Genomic DNA, 15,461 nt, shown 5'->3' on the forward strand with positions numbered 1-15,461 from the left:
TGTAATTACGACATGCAAATGGAGATAAAGAAGTGAAAATTTGCAGATGTGAGCAACAGACTCTGCTAGACCGTCACTCCTTTGAGGAAATTGCTGCTTTATTTTATACATCAATAATATCACCTGGTTACACTGTGGACAAGATTAGGGTCATCTGACTCAAGTTAATTAAACCATGTGACAAAAACCTGCAATCTAATTGGCTACTGAATCACAGAACTGTGGAGGTCTGCAGCTGGACCCATCTCGACGTGAGACTGAGGTGACAAGAAAATGAAACAAAGGAGTCTGTGAGACTCTGCCTCAGCATTAATGGGACGCCAGTTATCATCAACACAAAATCTCATTCAGTAAAGATCAGAAATCATGAAAAATCTAACAGAATTTGCCTTAACTCGAAAAGAAATTATTTCAGAGCATTGCTGCCATGGATCTCTGTTGTGAATACTACATTTTTATAAGCTTTGCAGATGAGAATCACACTGATGGAAAGTTTAGTCAGTGTCACCAGAAATGGGAAGTTTCCCTTGAAGAACCAAAAGACTAACCAGAATATTTGATGAAAAATGCGGACACTGAGAGTAAAAATGTTTGCGATCAAATACAATCAATCCACGGTTCTTTGGCTTTTGCCTCTATGGGTGCTAAAATTGCTGTACATTCAGAGAATGGACTGTACTGCTTTGGAATTCATGGTCAGCTGTACCATAGAACTGCATGTAGAAAGGAGTCATTCGGAATAGTTCCCTTGAATTAGCCGACTCTTCTACAATTAAATTTAAGTGGTAGACAGACAGTCCGCGATTTACAGTGGACTAGGCCGGCTAGTATTTTTATTTAATTTATACAAATGCATCAACAAGAAAGTGTTTGTATATGGAAAGTGTGACACAGTTATTATACTTAGTGGGAACGACAAAGAACTTTTAAAAGGTGACCAGGAGAAGAGACATAGTCAAAAGACAGAAACGGGTCAAAAACTGTGAACTTAAAATTAGGGCAACCGCAGCGAAAACACAACGACACAAAAATCAGCAAAAAACAAAAAACTTGACAGATACTTTGCCAGCAGATTGTTAACAAACATAACAGCAACTTGCTTGTTTAATCCTTGGACTTGGATAGGGAAATGTTCAAAACCTCACAATGAACTTATACCCCGTCTCGATACACCCTGATAACGTGAGCTCAAAAAACGGTGACGGAAATGCTCCAAATATTTCACTAAAGCAAAACGAAACCATAAAGCGAAAAACAAACGTCACAACCAAAATCCTTGGGATAAGAAAAACTTGCAAACTGAGATAAACTCTTACCAGAAGTGCAGGGAAAGTTTGAAAACAAAATCATTAAGACAAAATACCTGAGCTAACACAGTGAAACAAAAGAACATAGCCAAAAAATTAGTAGAAATAAACAGAAGAACTAGAAATGGTTGTCTGTTTTATGATCTCACTAGTCACTTTACCTGTAGAAGACAAGTAATAGAATGCATTTTAAAATATTTGATATCTCTTGCCCTTCACGTACCTTTGGCACCTTTACTCTGTTTCTGTATGTGTCTGAACGTCTCTTGACCGATTCCCCCATTTAGTCCAATTCCATAAATCCTGCTTCCCAGACTGCGCCATTTTGCTGTTTTTATACTTCTGGTCTTTTTGAAGTCGACTCTCAGTGTGCCTCCTACATCTTTGCTCCTCCTCCTCGTGCGTCTCACACTTGCACTTCCTCTGCTGACGCATCACCAAAGTCAAGCTGGCCAATTACACCGAAGCTACACTGACCAATCAGATTGCTCTGAGGGACCGGACACACCCACACACAGACCTTAGCATCTTATCATATAGCAGATGATTGCTCGCATGTTCAAATTTGGTGGAATACTCAAGTTTCCTAATAATGCCTTTTAGACTATCTTTAGTATGTCATCAGATCAGGGGACTGCATAGTGGGTCTCGGAGGGCCTCGTAGTGGCAGCAGGCTTTCTGCTCCAGTCAAAGTAGCTTGATTAGTTCTTGCTGATAACAGATCTCATTTAATTTGATAGCTTATGAGTGTTTCCATTCTGCCGTGGTGGGCCATTCTTACATCGTAGATTTTTTTTTTCCTGTCTAAAGATATCATGCAAATGATTTGCAGCCTGAAACAGTTGACAAATTATCAGCCCTTCAGTTTTTTTCTCTTCGGTTTTCCTCCCAAATATTTTATTATGTTAGATAGTTCACGATGAATACACATTGGTGGAAGTGGAAACAAGTTAGATGGAGAATGTCTGGGTCCATTGTCATTGCATTTCATTGCTGATAAGGAGCCATTAAAAAAAGGAGTGCAGCTTTTTAAGTCGAAAAGAAGAATTTAAGGGTAGGGAATCTTAACATGCGGGAAGTATAAAATGAAGCATAAAAATTTTGTGTGAACTGCTTCAACAGCAGTAATTGAATTTAGAACAATCTGAACGATAGCAGACCATTCAGACTAAAAAAACGCACCAGATCTCTCTGCTTTATTTTTCTAAAACAACATCAAGTTGAGTTTTGAGGGTCCCTAAAGTCCTCCTGTCCATCACAATACTTGTAATACTTGGTTACTTATTCCAAGTGTCTATGGTTCTTTGTGTAAAGGAAAACTTCCTAATGTTTGTGTGAAATGTCCCCTTAACAAGTTTCCAAATGTGTCCCTATGTTCTTGTTGAACTCATTTTAAAGTCACTGTCTCGATCCACTGGACTAATTCCCATCGTAATTTCAAACACCTTAATCAGGTCTCCTCTTCATCTCCTTAAGTCTCAGCTCTTTTAATCTTTCTCTCATAACTCATCCCCTGTAGCCCTGCACTCAGCCTAGTTGCTCTTCTCTGGACCTTTTCTTGTGCTGTTATGTCCTTTTTGTAGCCCGGACACCAAAACTGCACCCAGGACTCCAGATGAGGCCTCACCAGTGCATTATAAATCTTGAGCAGAACCTCCTTGGACTGATGTTGTTCTCATTAAAATCAATCAAGTTGGAACATAAACCTGCAGCCAGTATAACCGTTCAGGACTGACTGTATTAAGCATTAAAAGCAAATTCTGCAACTAAACCAAATTAAATTGCATAAATATTCTTGACACCAAATCTTTGTGAGCATTCTTATTTCTGTGTCTTGTAGACTCGTGCTGTTCATATTTGCTCTGAAAAAATTCATGCACTGTAAACTGGATTAAGCAGGTTTGAGGAGATTACTTATTTTAAGATGAAGACGTCGTCCCTCCGTAGAGTCTCGTGTATCTCCGACTTCCTAACACTACACCGACTTTCAACTCGTGCACCATAAGCTGTGACCAAAACTCTGATTAGCCCGATTCATTATAATTGTACACTTTAGTAAATAAAATCACAGTAAAAAAGTAGAACTACCCATTTACTGGAATTTTTTTCTTAGAATTATGAAAATGAGTTCACTTTTTCAAAATGCCAAATGTTATATTCTTCATTGTATAAGTTCAACTTGATTGTATGGAATGTTATTTTAGATAAATGAAATGCCAAATGTTGAGAGTTCAATTGACTTGTCTGAAACAAAATTATCTTCTGAGGCATCATGCTTATTATTAGGGTTAGATTTAGAGTGTGTGGATATTAATAATTATAGTAATAATAATAATAATACATTTTATTTATGTAGTGCCTTTCCCATGTGGCACCTTTACTCAGGGCAGTTGGCATTCATTTAAATTGGTCTCAGACATTTTGCTTTTTACGACTGAAGCCGTGGCAACTTAAATGTTTTAGGCCGGGTCATGCAGCAGGTCGAAGACTATCAGTTGAGCATCAGCTTTGGGTTGCATTGCCTTAGTTGCTACAAAACACAAATTTCTTAGGACCAACCTAATAATAAAAATGTTCTTATGACATTTTCAAGAATGAATGTATTTGCACCTATTTTTGGTCAATGTGGCTGGGCTTCTGCCTCATGGATCCAATTTTTTATTATTATTACCGTTTTTTTGTCTGATTTTACAAAGTGTGTGGGCACTTTCAAGGATTGTGATCTTCTCCACCTGGGCAGCACTCAAGTTTACCTGGCAGGTCACACGTCAAGTCATCCAGTCGTATCCTCACAACATGCAAAATTTTGCTACAGTATTGTTAAACAAATATCTCTGGACCAAGACCCCGCCTCCCCCTAACAACCATTGGTCAAGAGTCCTGTGTTCAATTCAGAAGCACAGTCCCATGTTGGAAGGCCTTCCTAAAAAGAGACGAGAATTGAATTTGAAAAAACAGGCAAAGAGGTCAAACCAAACGAAACTGACGAGAAAAAATAGCAAAACGGATTGAATAATGAAAGGAACCCCTCAAATCGAGTTTTTATCCGGTTTTTATTCTGCTGTTAAATTTGTGCTGGGTGCATATAACCAGGAACCCACCAGATTCCTTATGTCTTATTGTCCAAATGCCAGAACTTTACGAAGATTGTGGGCTGTTCCTAGGAAGGTGGTCTTCTGCACCTGGGCAGTGTTCATTTTATCTGACAGGTGACACGTCAAGTCATCTAGTCATATGATCACAGTGTGCAAAATTTACCTAAACAAATTGTTAAAAAAGTAAATCTGGACCAAGACCCGCCTCCGTCCTTAACAGTCATTGGTCAAGAGTCCTGTGTTCACTTCAGAAGTACAATCCCTTGTGGCAGGCCTTCCTGTTTATGAACGTCTGTTGTTTTCTTGATAGATAATTTACTGAAGTCTTCATGTTGGCACACACGAAGGGGCACACAGACGCGCACACACAAGAGCTATTTATAAGTGACAGCTTGTTTCTGAATGGTGATGATAAGGAAATAAACAGAGAAACACAAACGGAACAGAACGACATGCACTGAGGTGTTACGCCGGCCCGGTACCAAACCGCCTGTTTGTGTGACATGTTTACTTCATTGGACCCTTTTGATTAAATATTGTCATGAAGTTGTTCATATGGTTCAGTTTCCAATTAATTTTACTCATCATTTGATTTGTGTAAATAATAAATGTACATTACATTAATGTACTTCATTGTATAGTTGTATTGTATTGTAAAATGTTCCATTGACTGATTTCCTGTGGTATCACCAAAGTGAAATTTACATGGAAGGGCTGTGTGCACCATTCCATACCAATGTTTTTATAACATGTTGTACATTTAAATAGAAACTATATCTGATATTAGAGGAAACACGTGGACCCCTGGTCCCAGCAAGAACAAGATTCCAGCCCCAGTAGTTCACTGGAGAGGTTGTTCTTCTTCTTTTATCATGTAATTGGCTTCTGCACTTTGCCTCATGCTCAGCAGATATCTGCCATGTCACCTTCTTGATCAGTTTTGGCAATGCAGTTTGCCATAAGTAAATGTGGACCCTGATAACTTTACGGAAGTTGCTGGCATCCACATTTTTTTTGCACACATCACGTCATGGTACCTGTCGAAGACCGGTAATAGAATAATTTAAACATATTTGCTATCTCTTGCCCTACGTGTACTTTCCTGAGTATTCCTGTGTGTGTGAATGTCTTTTCTCCGGCCATTTCTCTCTTGAGCGCATTCCCAGAAAACCTTCTTCTTGCGCTCTGTCTTTATTCTTGCAGCGTCTTTACTTTTCCTTTTGTGTCTCTCACTTGCACTTCCTCTTCCAAAGCCAAACCAATCCAATTACACCAAAGCCAAACCGACCAATCAGATTGCTGTGAGGGACTGGACACACAGAACTTAGCATTTTATTATATCATAGTGTTATCCTACTATCCTTTATTTGAAACTAACAAAATACCCGCGCTTTGCAGTGGCGAAGTACTGCTTTAAAATTTTAAATAATAAACTGAGGGAAAATATACCAATAATTATTTGTTAAGGATCTCTTTGTATACCATGTTGTCAGTTCGCCCCTCCGGTTGTAATATGACCAAGCTGTGCGCTGAGCTTACTCTTTAGCATGTAACGTATAGTTGGCCATGTGAAAAGCAAATCAAGAACGGCAAGACCGCGTCAGCTGCGGAGCTCAGCTCGGAACGAAATGAAGTGAATAAAATGAGGTGAATGGGAGGGGAGATGATCACGTGACTCCAACTCCCGCCTTAACTCTCCATCCCTCCACAAACACAGTCTCTCGGATCTGAACTCTCCTTTATATATATAGATTGTTTTCAGTGAGAAAAATCGCTGCTGTAATTATACATTTGCATACATTGAAAATTCTAGAGTAAGATTTTGAAATGTGCTTCTTAAAATGAATGAAAATTTCATGAGTATTGTATTTCCTATCAAATGAAAATGAAGGGGAAAATATCTCAACAGTAGCTTACAGTACACTGCCTTTCAATAATTATTGAAAACCTCAGCTCTGTTTCTGTCTTGCCCAGAAGCAGACTGGTGATTTACTGAGCTAAACTGGGAAAAGCACATAAAAAAATGAAACCAATACAAATAAAAATAATGCTAGGTATGAAATCCTAATGAGAGACAAGAATTTAAGTTGAATAAACAGGCAAAGAGTTCAAACCAAACAAAACTCACGAGAAGCACAATAACAAAATGCTTCTTAGAAGTTTTTCATTTTGCAGATTGGATAAGGAAAGGAACCCCCCCAAGTCGACTTTTTATTCAATTGTGCGGATTTTCCGCGAGTCTTGGCGTACACATATTTAACTTGTTTTTTCTGGAGAATAAACAAACATGACACTAAGTAGGATAAACAACAAAGGCAATCCAGGGGAAACTGAGAAAGCAACGTCAAAAACAGAGCATAGAGGTCAAAAATTCAAAGAATCAACATAAAACAAAACAAATAATAATCACAAGAACTCACCAACACTACCAGACACCATCAGCAGTGGCACCGAGACCGGCTAGAAAGACTGAAAAAGTAACATTCAAGATGTAGAAAAATACCAAATGAATTCACTTGAAACCTAAACATGACAGTTGTACATCAAAGATTAGGTGTAGGAATTTTTCATTATTTATGTAAATGTTTTATCGTGGACCCACTACTCCTGAATCTTTCGATGCCAATGATGAATCTCTAAACTCAGGCAGTTAGGGTGTCAATGGTAGGTTGTTGATTGCAGCCAACATGAATTGTTAGTATTTATGTTGTAACCTGTCGTTTTATGCCTACACTCAAGTTCATGACACAACTCAAAAGGATAGTGAAATTTCAGAAATTTAACAATTCAGTAAAACCACATATCCATCAGTCCATCAATCCACTTGTAGGAGTGCTTATCCACTCCAGGATCACAGCTCAGCACTTCCATTTTCTGACAGCAGTGGGGTTTTGGGAAAAGGTGGATTAAGAGATGTCACATGTACTAATATTTTTTCAAAAAGTTAATATAAGATATTTATTTATGTATTTATTTTTTGTTACTGCAGGTATCAATGGAAGATGTGGCAAGAAAGAAGGAGCAAATTTCTGAAGCTTTAAGAGCAACTCAGATGATTTTGACCAAACACAGTGACAAGTTAGTTTTCCTACTCATTTTGAAAATGTTGACATTTCTGACTGAAATCCAGCAATTTCACTGTTCATGACTACTAAAGAGTGATAGATAAACATGAAAGGCACAATATAATAGATAGATAGATAGATAGATAGATAGATAGATAGATCTGAAAGGACCAATATAATTAATAGATAGATAGATCTGAAAGGACCAATATAATTAATAGATAGATAGATAGATCTGAAAGGACCAATATAATTGATAGATAGATAGATAGATAGATAGATAGATAGATAGATAGATAGATAGATAGATAGATAGATAGATATGAAAGGCACAATATAATAGATAGATAGATAGAGAGATAGATAGATAGATAGATAGATAGATATGAAAGGCACTATATGATTGATAGATAGATAGATAGATAGATAGATAGATAGATAGATGTGAAAGACACTGTATAATTCATAGAAAAATAGATATGAAAGGTACTACATAATTCATAGATAGATGTGAAAGGCACTATATAATAGATACATATGAAAGGCATTGTATAATAGATAGCTACATAGGACAATTAAGAGATTAATAAAAGGACAATTGGATGTGTGGGTCTGTCCTGTTTAGGGTTAGGTACAAAAATTTTAAAATAGGCCAAACCTGTAGAAGGAGGGATAAATAATCAGTCTATGTTATATAGTTCCTTATCTATCTATTATATAGCGCCATTCACATCCATTTACCTGTTACATTTTACGTTTGTATATGTTTGTTATTTATCATCTTTCCTATCTATCTATCTATCTATCTATCTATCTATCTATCTATCTATCTATCTATCTATCTATCTATCTATCTATCTATCTATCTATCTATCTATCTATCTATCTATCTATCTATCTTCAGGATGAGATCAGTTGGTTATAAAATGGCTGATCTGACTCACCTTTTACCTGCAGTTTTTCCAGCACCATAATTCTGGATTGTGGATTTTCTTTTTTAGAATGACAGAAGAAGAAAAGCAGGAAACCAAAGAGCAGCTCAAGTCCCTCCAGCAGGCCTACAACGATTTGTCTCAGCAGCCTCTCGATCAGCTCCATCAGCCGCAGAGCCTTCCGGCCGAGCAGGTAGGACTTTCTAGAAGTAGAAGAGTAAATTATTCTGAGATGCATGTGAAGATGACTAACAGAACTGTAAGTATGGTGTTTTACTGCACAGCAAAGAAGAGTTTTTATTTTTGTATCACTTTTATGTTTTGTATTAAGTACCATAGCGCTTGAGGTTAGATAAGCCTATGAATAATCATTTGTCAATTATTCTTAAAGAAGTCAAATTTTAACTCATAAACAGTAACTGAAGCCATTAATACAGATGCAGGACTCATTGTGACTCTAATTCAGATTCTGAGTCACTTAGTGTGACGTCTCTTATCTCAAGTACAGATAAGTGAAGTGTGCAGGTATTAATGGCTTCATGATGGCAGGTTGCTGCAGCATATCGTGTGTGTGTGTGTGTGTGTGTGTGTGTGTGTTTGTTTATTGTGGTTGTGTGTATATTTATATACCACATATCTCATGTTTACAAGTAAACACACCCCATGAAAGTTTTTTTTCTTTTTTTAAGATATTTAAAAACACTTTAAGATTTATCTGCCATTTAAACAGTATCTAAAGATAAAGGTGATGGAACTGAATAAATAAAACAATGCTGATTTAACTTTGCAATAATTTATTGAAAAACAATCAGATATGCCATTTCTGCCTGTGGGAGAAGTAAGCCCACCCTTCACTCTAATACCTGCTATTGCCCCCTCAAGTTTTTCCCTCAGCTTGGGAGGGTTCTGGGATGACCAAGTCTAAGCACGGATCTGAATCCCATCCAGATGCTGTGGGGTGGGGGGATTTACAGCGAGCTGTGTATTACAAGATGCCCACTCAAACAAGACAAAGCTGAGAGAATTCATTGTGGATTAGTGGGGAAAAACTCTCAACCAGTTGATGTCAGAGCCTGCTGGCCAGTGATAGGAAATGCCTCCTTGAGGGGGCAACACCAGCTGTTAGAGCCAAAGGTGGGCTTACTTTTACCACAGACAGAAATAGCATATCTATTCATTTTTTGTTGAAGAAAATCATTGCAAATTCAAATTTTCAATGTTTTTTTCTTACAGTCCCATCACCTAAGATGCGGTTTAAATCTTGATATGTTCATCGTATGGGGTGTCTTTACTTTTTCACACCGCTGTGGTACTTGCCTAGGAATCGGTCTATAGAGTATTTCCAGTCGAGAGAGTTAATATGTGCGTAATTTGAATGTGTCTGTTTTTAAGCACCACTTTATTAACCTTGTTTGGTTTCAATTTAAGGGACTGCATTTATGTAATAAAGGACCAAGTGTGCTGTAAACATGCTTAGCATGACCATCTAATGGTTTGCCCACGTTCTAACGTGTCACGTCAGAGGAGCGCATGGCGACGCCGTTTTCACAGGTTTCCACTGAACTAAAACAGGCCAGCACCCTTGTTGATTCTGTTGTGTTCTCTGACTAACTCTATTTTGTCAACTGCAAGGAGTAGGGGTTTCCGTTCACCGATGCATGCCTGCTTGCGTTGTGTCGTCTCTTCTTGCTGCTGAAACACTGACACAGATTTTTTCACTTGTGCGTATGACCTGCTAACATTCACATGCTTTGCTGTATTTGGTAAGTACACGATCTTAACTTTTTTTTTTTTTTTAAGAGCCGTCCATAAATATTCCCGAGTGTTTCCTTGCACGTAATTACATTATTTTTTTTTTCCTTCCTCTCTAGGAACACCAGGTCATCCAAGGCATCCTTGATCTTGAAACAGGAGCTGTCTTTTCAGTGCCCCTTGCAATGCAGAAGGGTCTCATTGACTGTACAACTGGAATTCTGTTACTTGAAGCTCAGCTGGTGACCACTGGGCTTGTCTCCCCTGAATCCATGAAGGGTTTAGATCTGGAGGAGGCGTTTCAGAATGGTCTGATTGACCAAAGCACATATACTCAACTGCAGGATATCGATTGCGCTAACAAAAATCTCCAACAGTATTCATCAGATGCTCTTCCAGTCATCAGAGCAGTGACAGAAGGAGCGATCTCTGAGGCTCTAGCTTTCAGAATAATAAATATACATTTGGCAAGTGGCGGATTAAGGGTCAGTCGTACCGGGGAGCTGTTGAGTTTACAGACTGCATTCCAAAATGATCTCATTCCCGAGTTTCTGTTTGTCCGGATTCTAGAAACCGAAGGTAGTGGCAAACATCTTGTTGATCCGAATACAGCGGAAAAGCTCAGTCTAGCTCAGACGGTACAAAGAAGCAGATTACATGGAAAATTGGGATTAAGAGTGTTGGATGTGAGGAAACGAAAGGATGGCAGGATAGCTTTGCAGTCTCGTGGTGACCTCAGCATTTTTCAGGCAACACTTGAAGGACGTATTGATCGGGAAACAGCAGTCAGATTATTAGGAGCTCAGCTGTTTGCCGGGGGTATTATTGACCCTGAAAGCGGCCACAAACTGAATGTGGAAGAGGCCATCCACAAGGGCTTGATCGATGAAGACATGTCTTGCGCAATATTGAGCTATCAAGTACAAAACGGTGGGATCGTCAACCCTCACAGTGGTAAGAGACTTACTTTGGATGAAGCAGTGCAGTGCAATTTGATGTCATCAAGAAGTGCTCTCTTAGTCCTGGAAAGACAAGGGAGTCTTAAAGGTCTAATATGTCCACATTCAGGAGAAACCTTTACAGTTTCTTCCTATTTCGAGTATAAAGAAGCTACCACCGAGCTCGACTGCAAGTTGCCTGAAAACCGTCACCAAATTACAGCTCTTTACATTCCCGAGACATCCAAAGTGCTCAACTTTGAAAATGCAGAAGCACAAGGAATGCTGCAACGTACCTCCACGTTGCTCCTAAGATCAACAGCACTTCCGGACTCTATGCCTAACCCAGAAGAGATGAATGAAAATGCTGCAAAATGGACATTGTTTTGTAATTCTTGTGTAGATGGGCATGATTTATCGGAATCTCAGCAGCCTCATTTGGCTCCAGTGTCAGCTTCAGAAGCAAAACGGTGGTTCATATCCTATCTGATGATTAACAGTTACGTAGATCCCAAATCTGGGCAAAGAGTTTTAATATACGAACGAGAGTTGGATAAAATTACTTCTTTTTATGCAGAGAAAATTTTGTTACCTAATCATGATAATTTTCAAATTATTTTGTCAGCTGTCCCGCAAGAACCTGGAAAAGAAATATCCACACTTCTTCATCAGTGCTTCAACACAGAAATGGAAAACATTTCAGTTAGGCAAAGATTAGAAACAGCATTTAACAACAATATTGGCAGTAGACAGTCTATGGATGCAAATACATTTGATGGGAAGGAAGTTGTGGAATCAGTTGATACTCAGGGGTTTCTGGGCCAGGTTCAAGAGCAGCATGACAAAGTAACATCTGAAACTTCTCCAGATAGTGAAGTTGTTGCAAATGTTGATTCTCGAGATTTTATGCATTTGAGCAGTAGCACGGTTGGATCCCATATGAACGTACAAAACGATTTCCTCTTATTAAATGAACCGATGGACACAACACCTACAAACCATCACCAAAACCTTAATATTCAAGAAGAACCTCATCATGATCTTGTCACTGAACCTGTCCTGGATCATAACCACATTTTTGAAATCAACCTAAGTGACAGTAAAACTGATTATAGAATGCATCAAAACAAAATTGCCCAAATACTCAGTGGAGGTTCTACAGTTCCACAGATGGCCCTGGTGACAAAAGAAGAAGCTTTATTTACAAGTGAGCCTAATAAAATCCGTGGCAGTTGTGAATTAGATTGGGCTTCTCTTAGAAACATGAACTCTCCACATGATATAAGTGAGAGTCCTTCATTTAGCCCAAATGCACCAGATATGTCAAGAAGCCATAATGGGGAAGTGGACAAATTGACATCAGAACCGTCACCTGGTAGACATACTGAGAAACAGGGACATTTCTTGAAAGAGCAATCTCTTCACACAGAAGCAATGATCATAAAATGTTTAGAATTTGATAAGAACTCTGTACAATCCATGGAAAATCAACCTAGTCCTTTAGATGAATGCACTGATGAAGAACTCAAGCTTGAACCTTATGTCAAAAAGAGTTCTTTTGGTGAGCAGTTGATGATTGAAGAGTCATCTGCTGAGATTAGGGGAGGAGAAATCATTAAAGACAGAAGTAGAGAAATGTTAACACTTGGGAACCGTGCACAACACAAACATCTAGTTGTGGATATTTTAGATGGACTGAATGACCTTCAAGATTTATCCACAACAGGCAACGTGAAAAGTAATGTTAAGTTGCTTAGTTCAGATGATGATGGCATGGTGGAGAAGATCAGTGTTTCAGAAAGCAAAAGGTGTTCCGATGCCATTGAGGTTCATGCTGCACCAGAGAAGGCAACGGTGAAGTTACAGCTGGAGGATGTCTCTACTATGAAGTATGCTCTCCTGGAAAATGAAGAAGAAATGTTAGGGGATGTGCAGGCCAAATCTTGGCTTAAGGAAGAAGAAAAGGATGAATTGTGTTTAGAACCTGAAAAGTTACCCTGTGACCTGGAAGCAGGTCATAGAGTAGAGAAGCCTACATTGGTACAGTTCAGGGCTTCCCATGACTTCCAACACCAGCCCATCTCAGCTTCAATAGAAAGTAGTGTAGGTGTGTTAAGAAACACAGACAGAGCCATTCCACATGAGTGGGCCGATGGTGGAGAGATGTTTGATGGTACCAGAGAGCAACATTGGGGTAATTGTGAATTGTCTATAGAAGAACAATTCATTAAGGGCACGTCGGCTTCAGACAAGACACTTTCCCAGGACTGTGGTCTTCCATGGACTACGGTAACAACCAATGATCAGCCATGTAAATCGACTATCGCCGATAAACAAATCTTTCCGAATTTTGATATAACTGACTCTGTTAATAAAACCAGACAGACATGCAAGCGGGCACAGACTGAGGAAAACTGTGACCCAAAAATTTCACAAGCAATCAGGGAGAGCCACAAATTTGACCAAGACTCAGAGTCATTGGTCGGGTTGTTGTCTGAAATGACCAGGTCTTTTAATTCAGAATCTACAGATGCAGTTAGTAATGAAGGACAGCTATCTTTATTGACTAAAAGAAAGAAAATGGGTATACAGAATCTTCCTGGTGACCCAAGCAAAAATGGAGATGATCATTATTTGGAAGAGGACAGCTCCACCGATGTTTTTTCATCATTTGTCAACAGTGATGAAGAGGAGCCCACTACTGATCCAGCAGACACTTTGTTTCTCAAATCTAGTGAAGTACACCAGTTTGGCCTGGAAGATAAAGACTCCAAGGCTGTGGAGTGTCATGATACCATTCCTGGTGTGCTCCATCCTTTAACGGGAATGAAGATAAATGCTAGGAACAATCACAACAATCTAGAGCTTTCCGAAAATGGAAAGTCGGAACATCCCAAAGCCTTCAATAATTCAGAAATTGCAATTGAAACCGAATATGAGAATTTGGAGCAGATAAGTGGGATTGGTGAAAGTAGTGGCAGCTACCCATATGTCCCAAACTTTGAACCTGAGGAGACAAGTGACGAGCAAGAAAGTGGTATGGAACAGATAAGTGGGATTGGTGAAAGTAGTGGCAGCTACCCATATGTCCCAAACTTTGAACCTGAGGAGACAAGTGACGATCAAGAAAGTGGTACATTAGATGATATCATTGAGGAGAGACAAAGTGCATCCCCACAAGATGTACTACTAAGTGGTGGTGCAGACATGGAAACCAATGAGCTCTTCCAAGTTAATAAACCTCGGGAAGAACCTCCGGAAATGTGTGACCTCTACCACACCCTGAGATCCAATTGGCAGGACCTGATGAAAGTGAAAGTTACGGACACTACAGTGGAAGTTTTGCAAAAAGCCGAGTCAAAGGTCATCGAAGGCATGATCAAAATTATAAATAATGCAATACAGTCGAGCGGCGGTTTGGACAACGCAAGCGATTCGAGTGACGATGAGGACAGGGATGATGCTCTCACGTGCATTGATAGCAGAAGTCCAGATATCCTAATCGACTTGCTAAAACAAAGCGGCGCCAGTACAATAGCTGACACAATACCCGAAACGAAGAAAGGCGAATTGTTCAAGGAAAGCCCACAACGTGTCTCAAAATCCATGACTCCAGCAGAACTCCTTCAGGCGCAGTTACAGCGTCTTTTCCACATTTCACCTCGTGGCACAGATCCGGATCTGAATGCTCAGCTTAGTGAGATCTTAGTAGGTTTCATGGAGAGGGAAGGACCTCCTGCTGCTGAAGGTGTTAAGAGCGGGCAAATGGCTGAAGCTACTGATTATGGCACACGGCTCTGCACTTTGAGTAAGGCCGATTCAGAACTGAAGGAGCGGGAAAAACATGAAGAAGGGTCTGAAAATTCAGAAGAAATTTTGAAAGGGAAGAAGAATGAGAATGGCAAAGTAAGGATCTTTTCCAGGTTTGTTTGATGAGCAGTGCGGTGTCTACTTGATATTAATGTGCTTACTGTGAGTGCTTCAATATATTTCAGCCATTAAGTTGTACACAGCATTATCTGGAGTGTATTGGGAGACTTCAGGATCATTCGGATGTGTTAGAAGATTTAAGAGAGGATCTCAATAGCCAAGAACTCGTAGGTCACACTTTGGAAATTCTGACAGAACAACTCGACAGATCAGAGGTATGGTAATTCTTAATTAGTTATGATAATTGCTTGTATTAGTTATTTTCGCAGTAGACAACAAGACGGAAAAGCTTAAGCATCCTATCTTTTCAGATTGCCATCTTTATAGTGCTGCTGCGGTTCATTGCTCAGTTTGCATGAATGCACCCTTAGATAGATACGAGTTGCAATCTCTTTTAGACCAGAAGCACTTCTCTTGCTGGGAGCCAGCTTTTCGGTAAAGC

The 15,461-nt window shown here is 39.3% G+C and overlaps 1 protein-coding gene across 1 annotated transcript in view; it reads left to right on the forward strand.

Moving 5' to 3' along the window:
- dst (dystonin) overlaps positions 1–15,461 on the forward strand; it is a 565,996-nt gene that overhangs the window by 304,178 nt on the left and 246,357 nt on the right. The window contains exons 37-40 of the mRNA XM_051919257.1: positions 7,392–7,480; positions 8,469–8,592; positions 10,271–14,995; positions 15,085–15,234. Coding sequence (XP_051775217.1) covers positions 7,392–7,480; positions 8,469–8,592; positions 10,271–14,995; positions 15,085–15,234 — 5,088 coding nt within the window. The remainder of the gene's footprint in view (positions 1–7,391; positions 7,481–8,468; positions 8,593–10,270; positions 14,996–15,084; positions 15,235–15,461) is intronic.

The sequence above is a fragment of the Erpetoichthys calabaricus genome, chromosome 15 (genome assembly GCF_900747795.2).
Source record: "Erpetoichthys calabaricus chromosome 15, fErpCal1.3, whole genome shotgun sequence".
Lineage (NCBI taxonomy): Eukaryota > Metazoa > Chordata > Cladistia > Polypteriformes > Polypteridae > Erpetoichthys > Erpetoichthys calabaricus.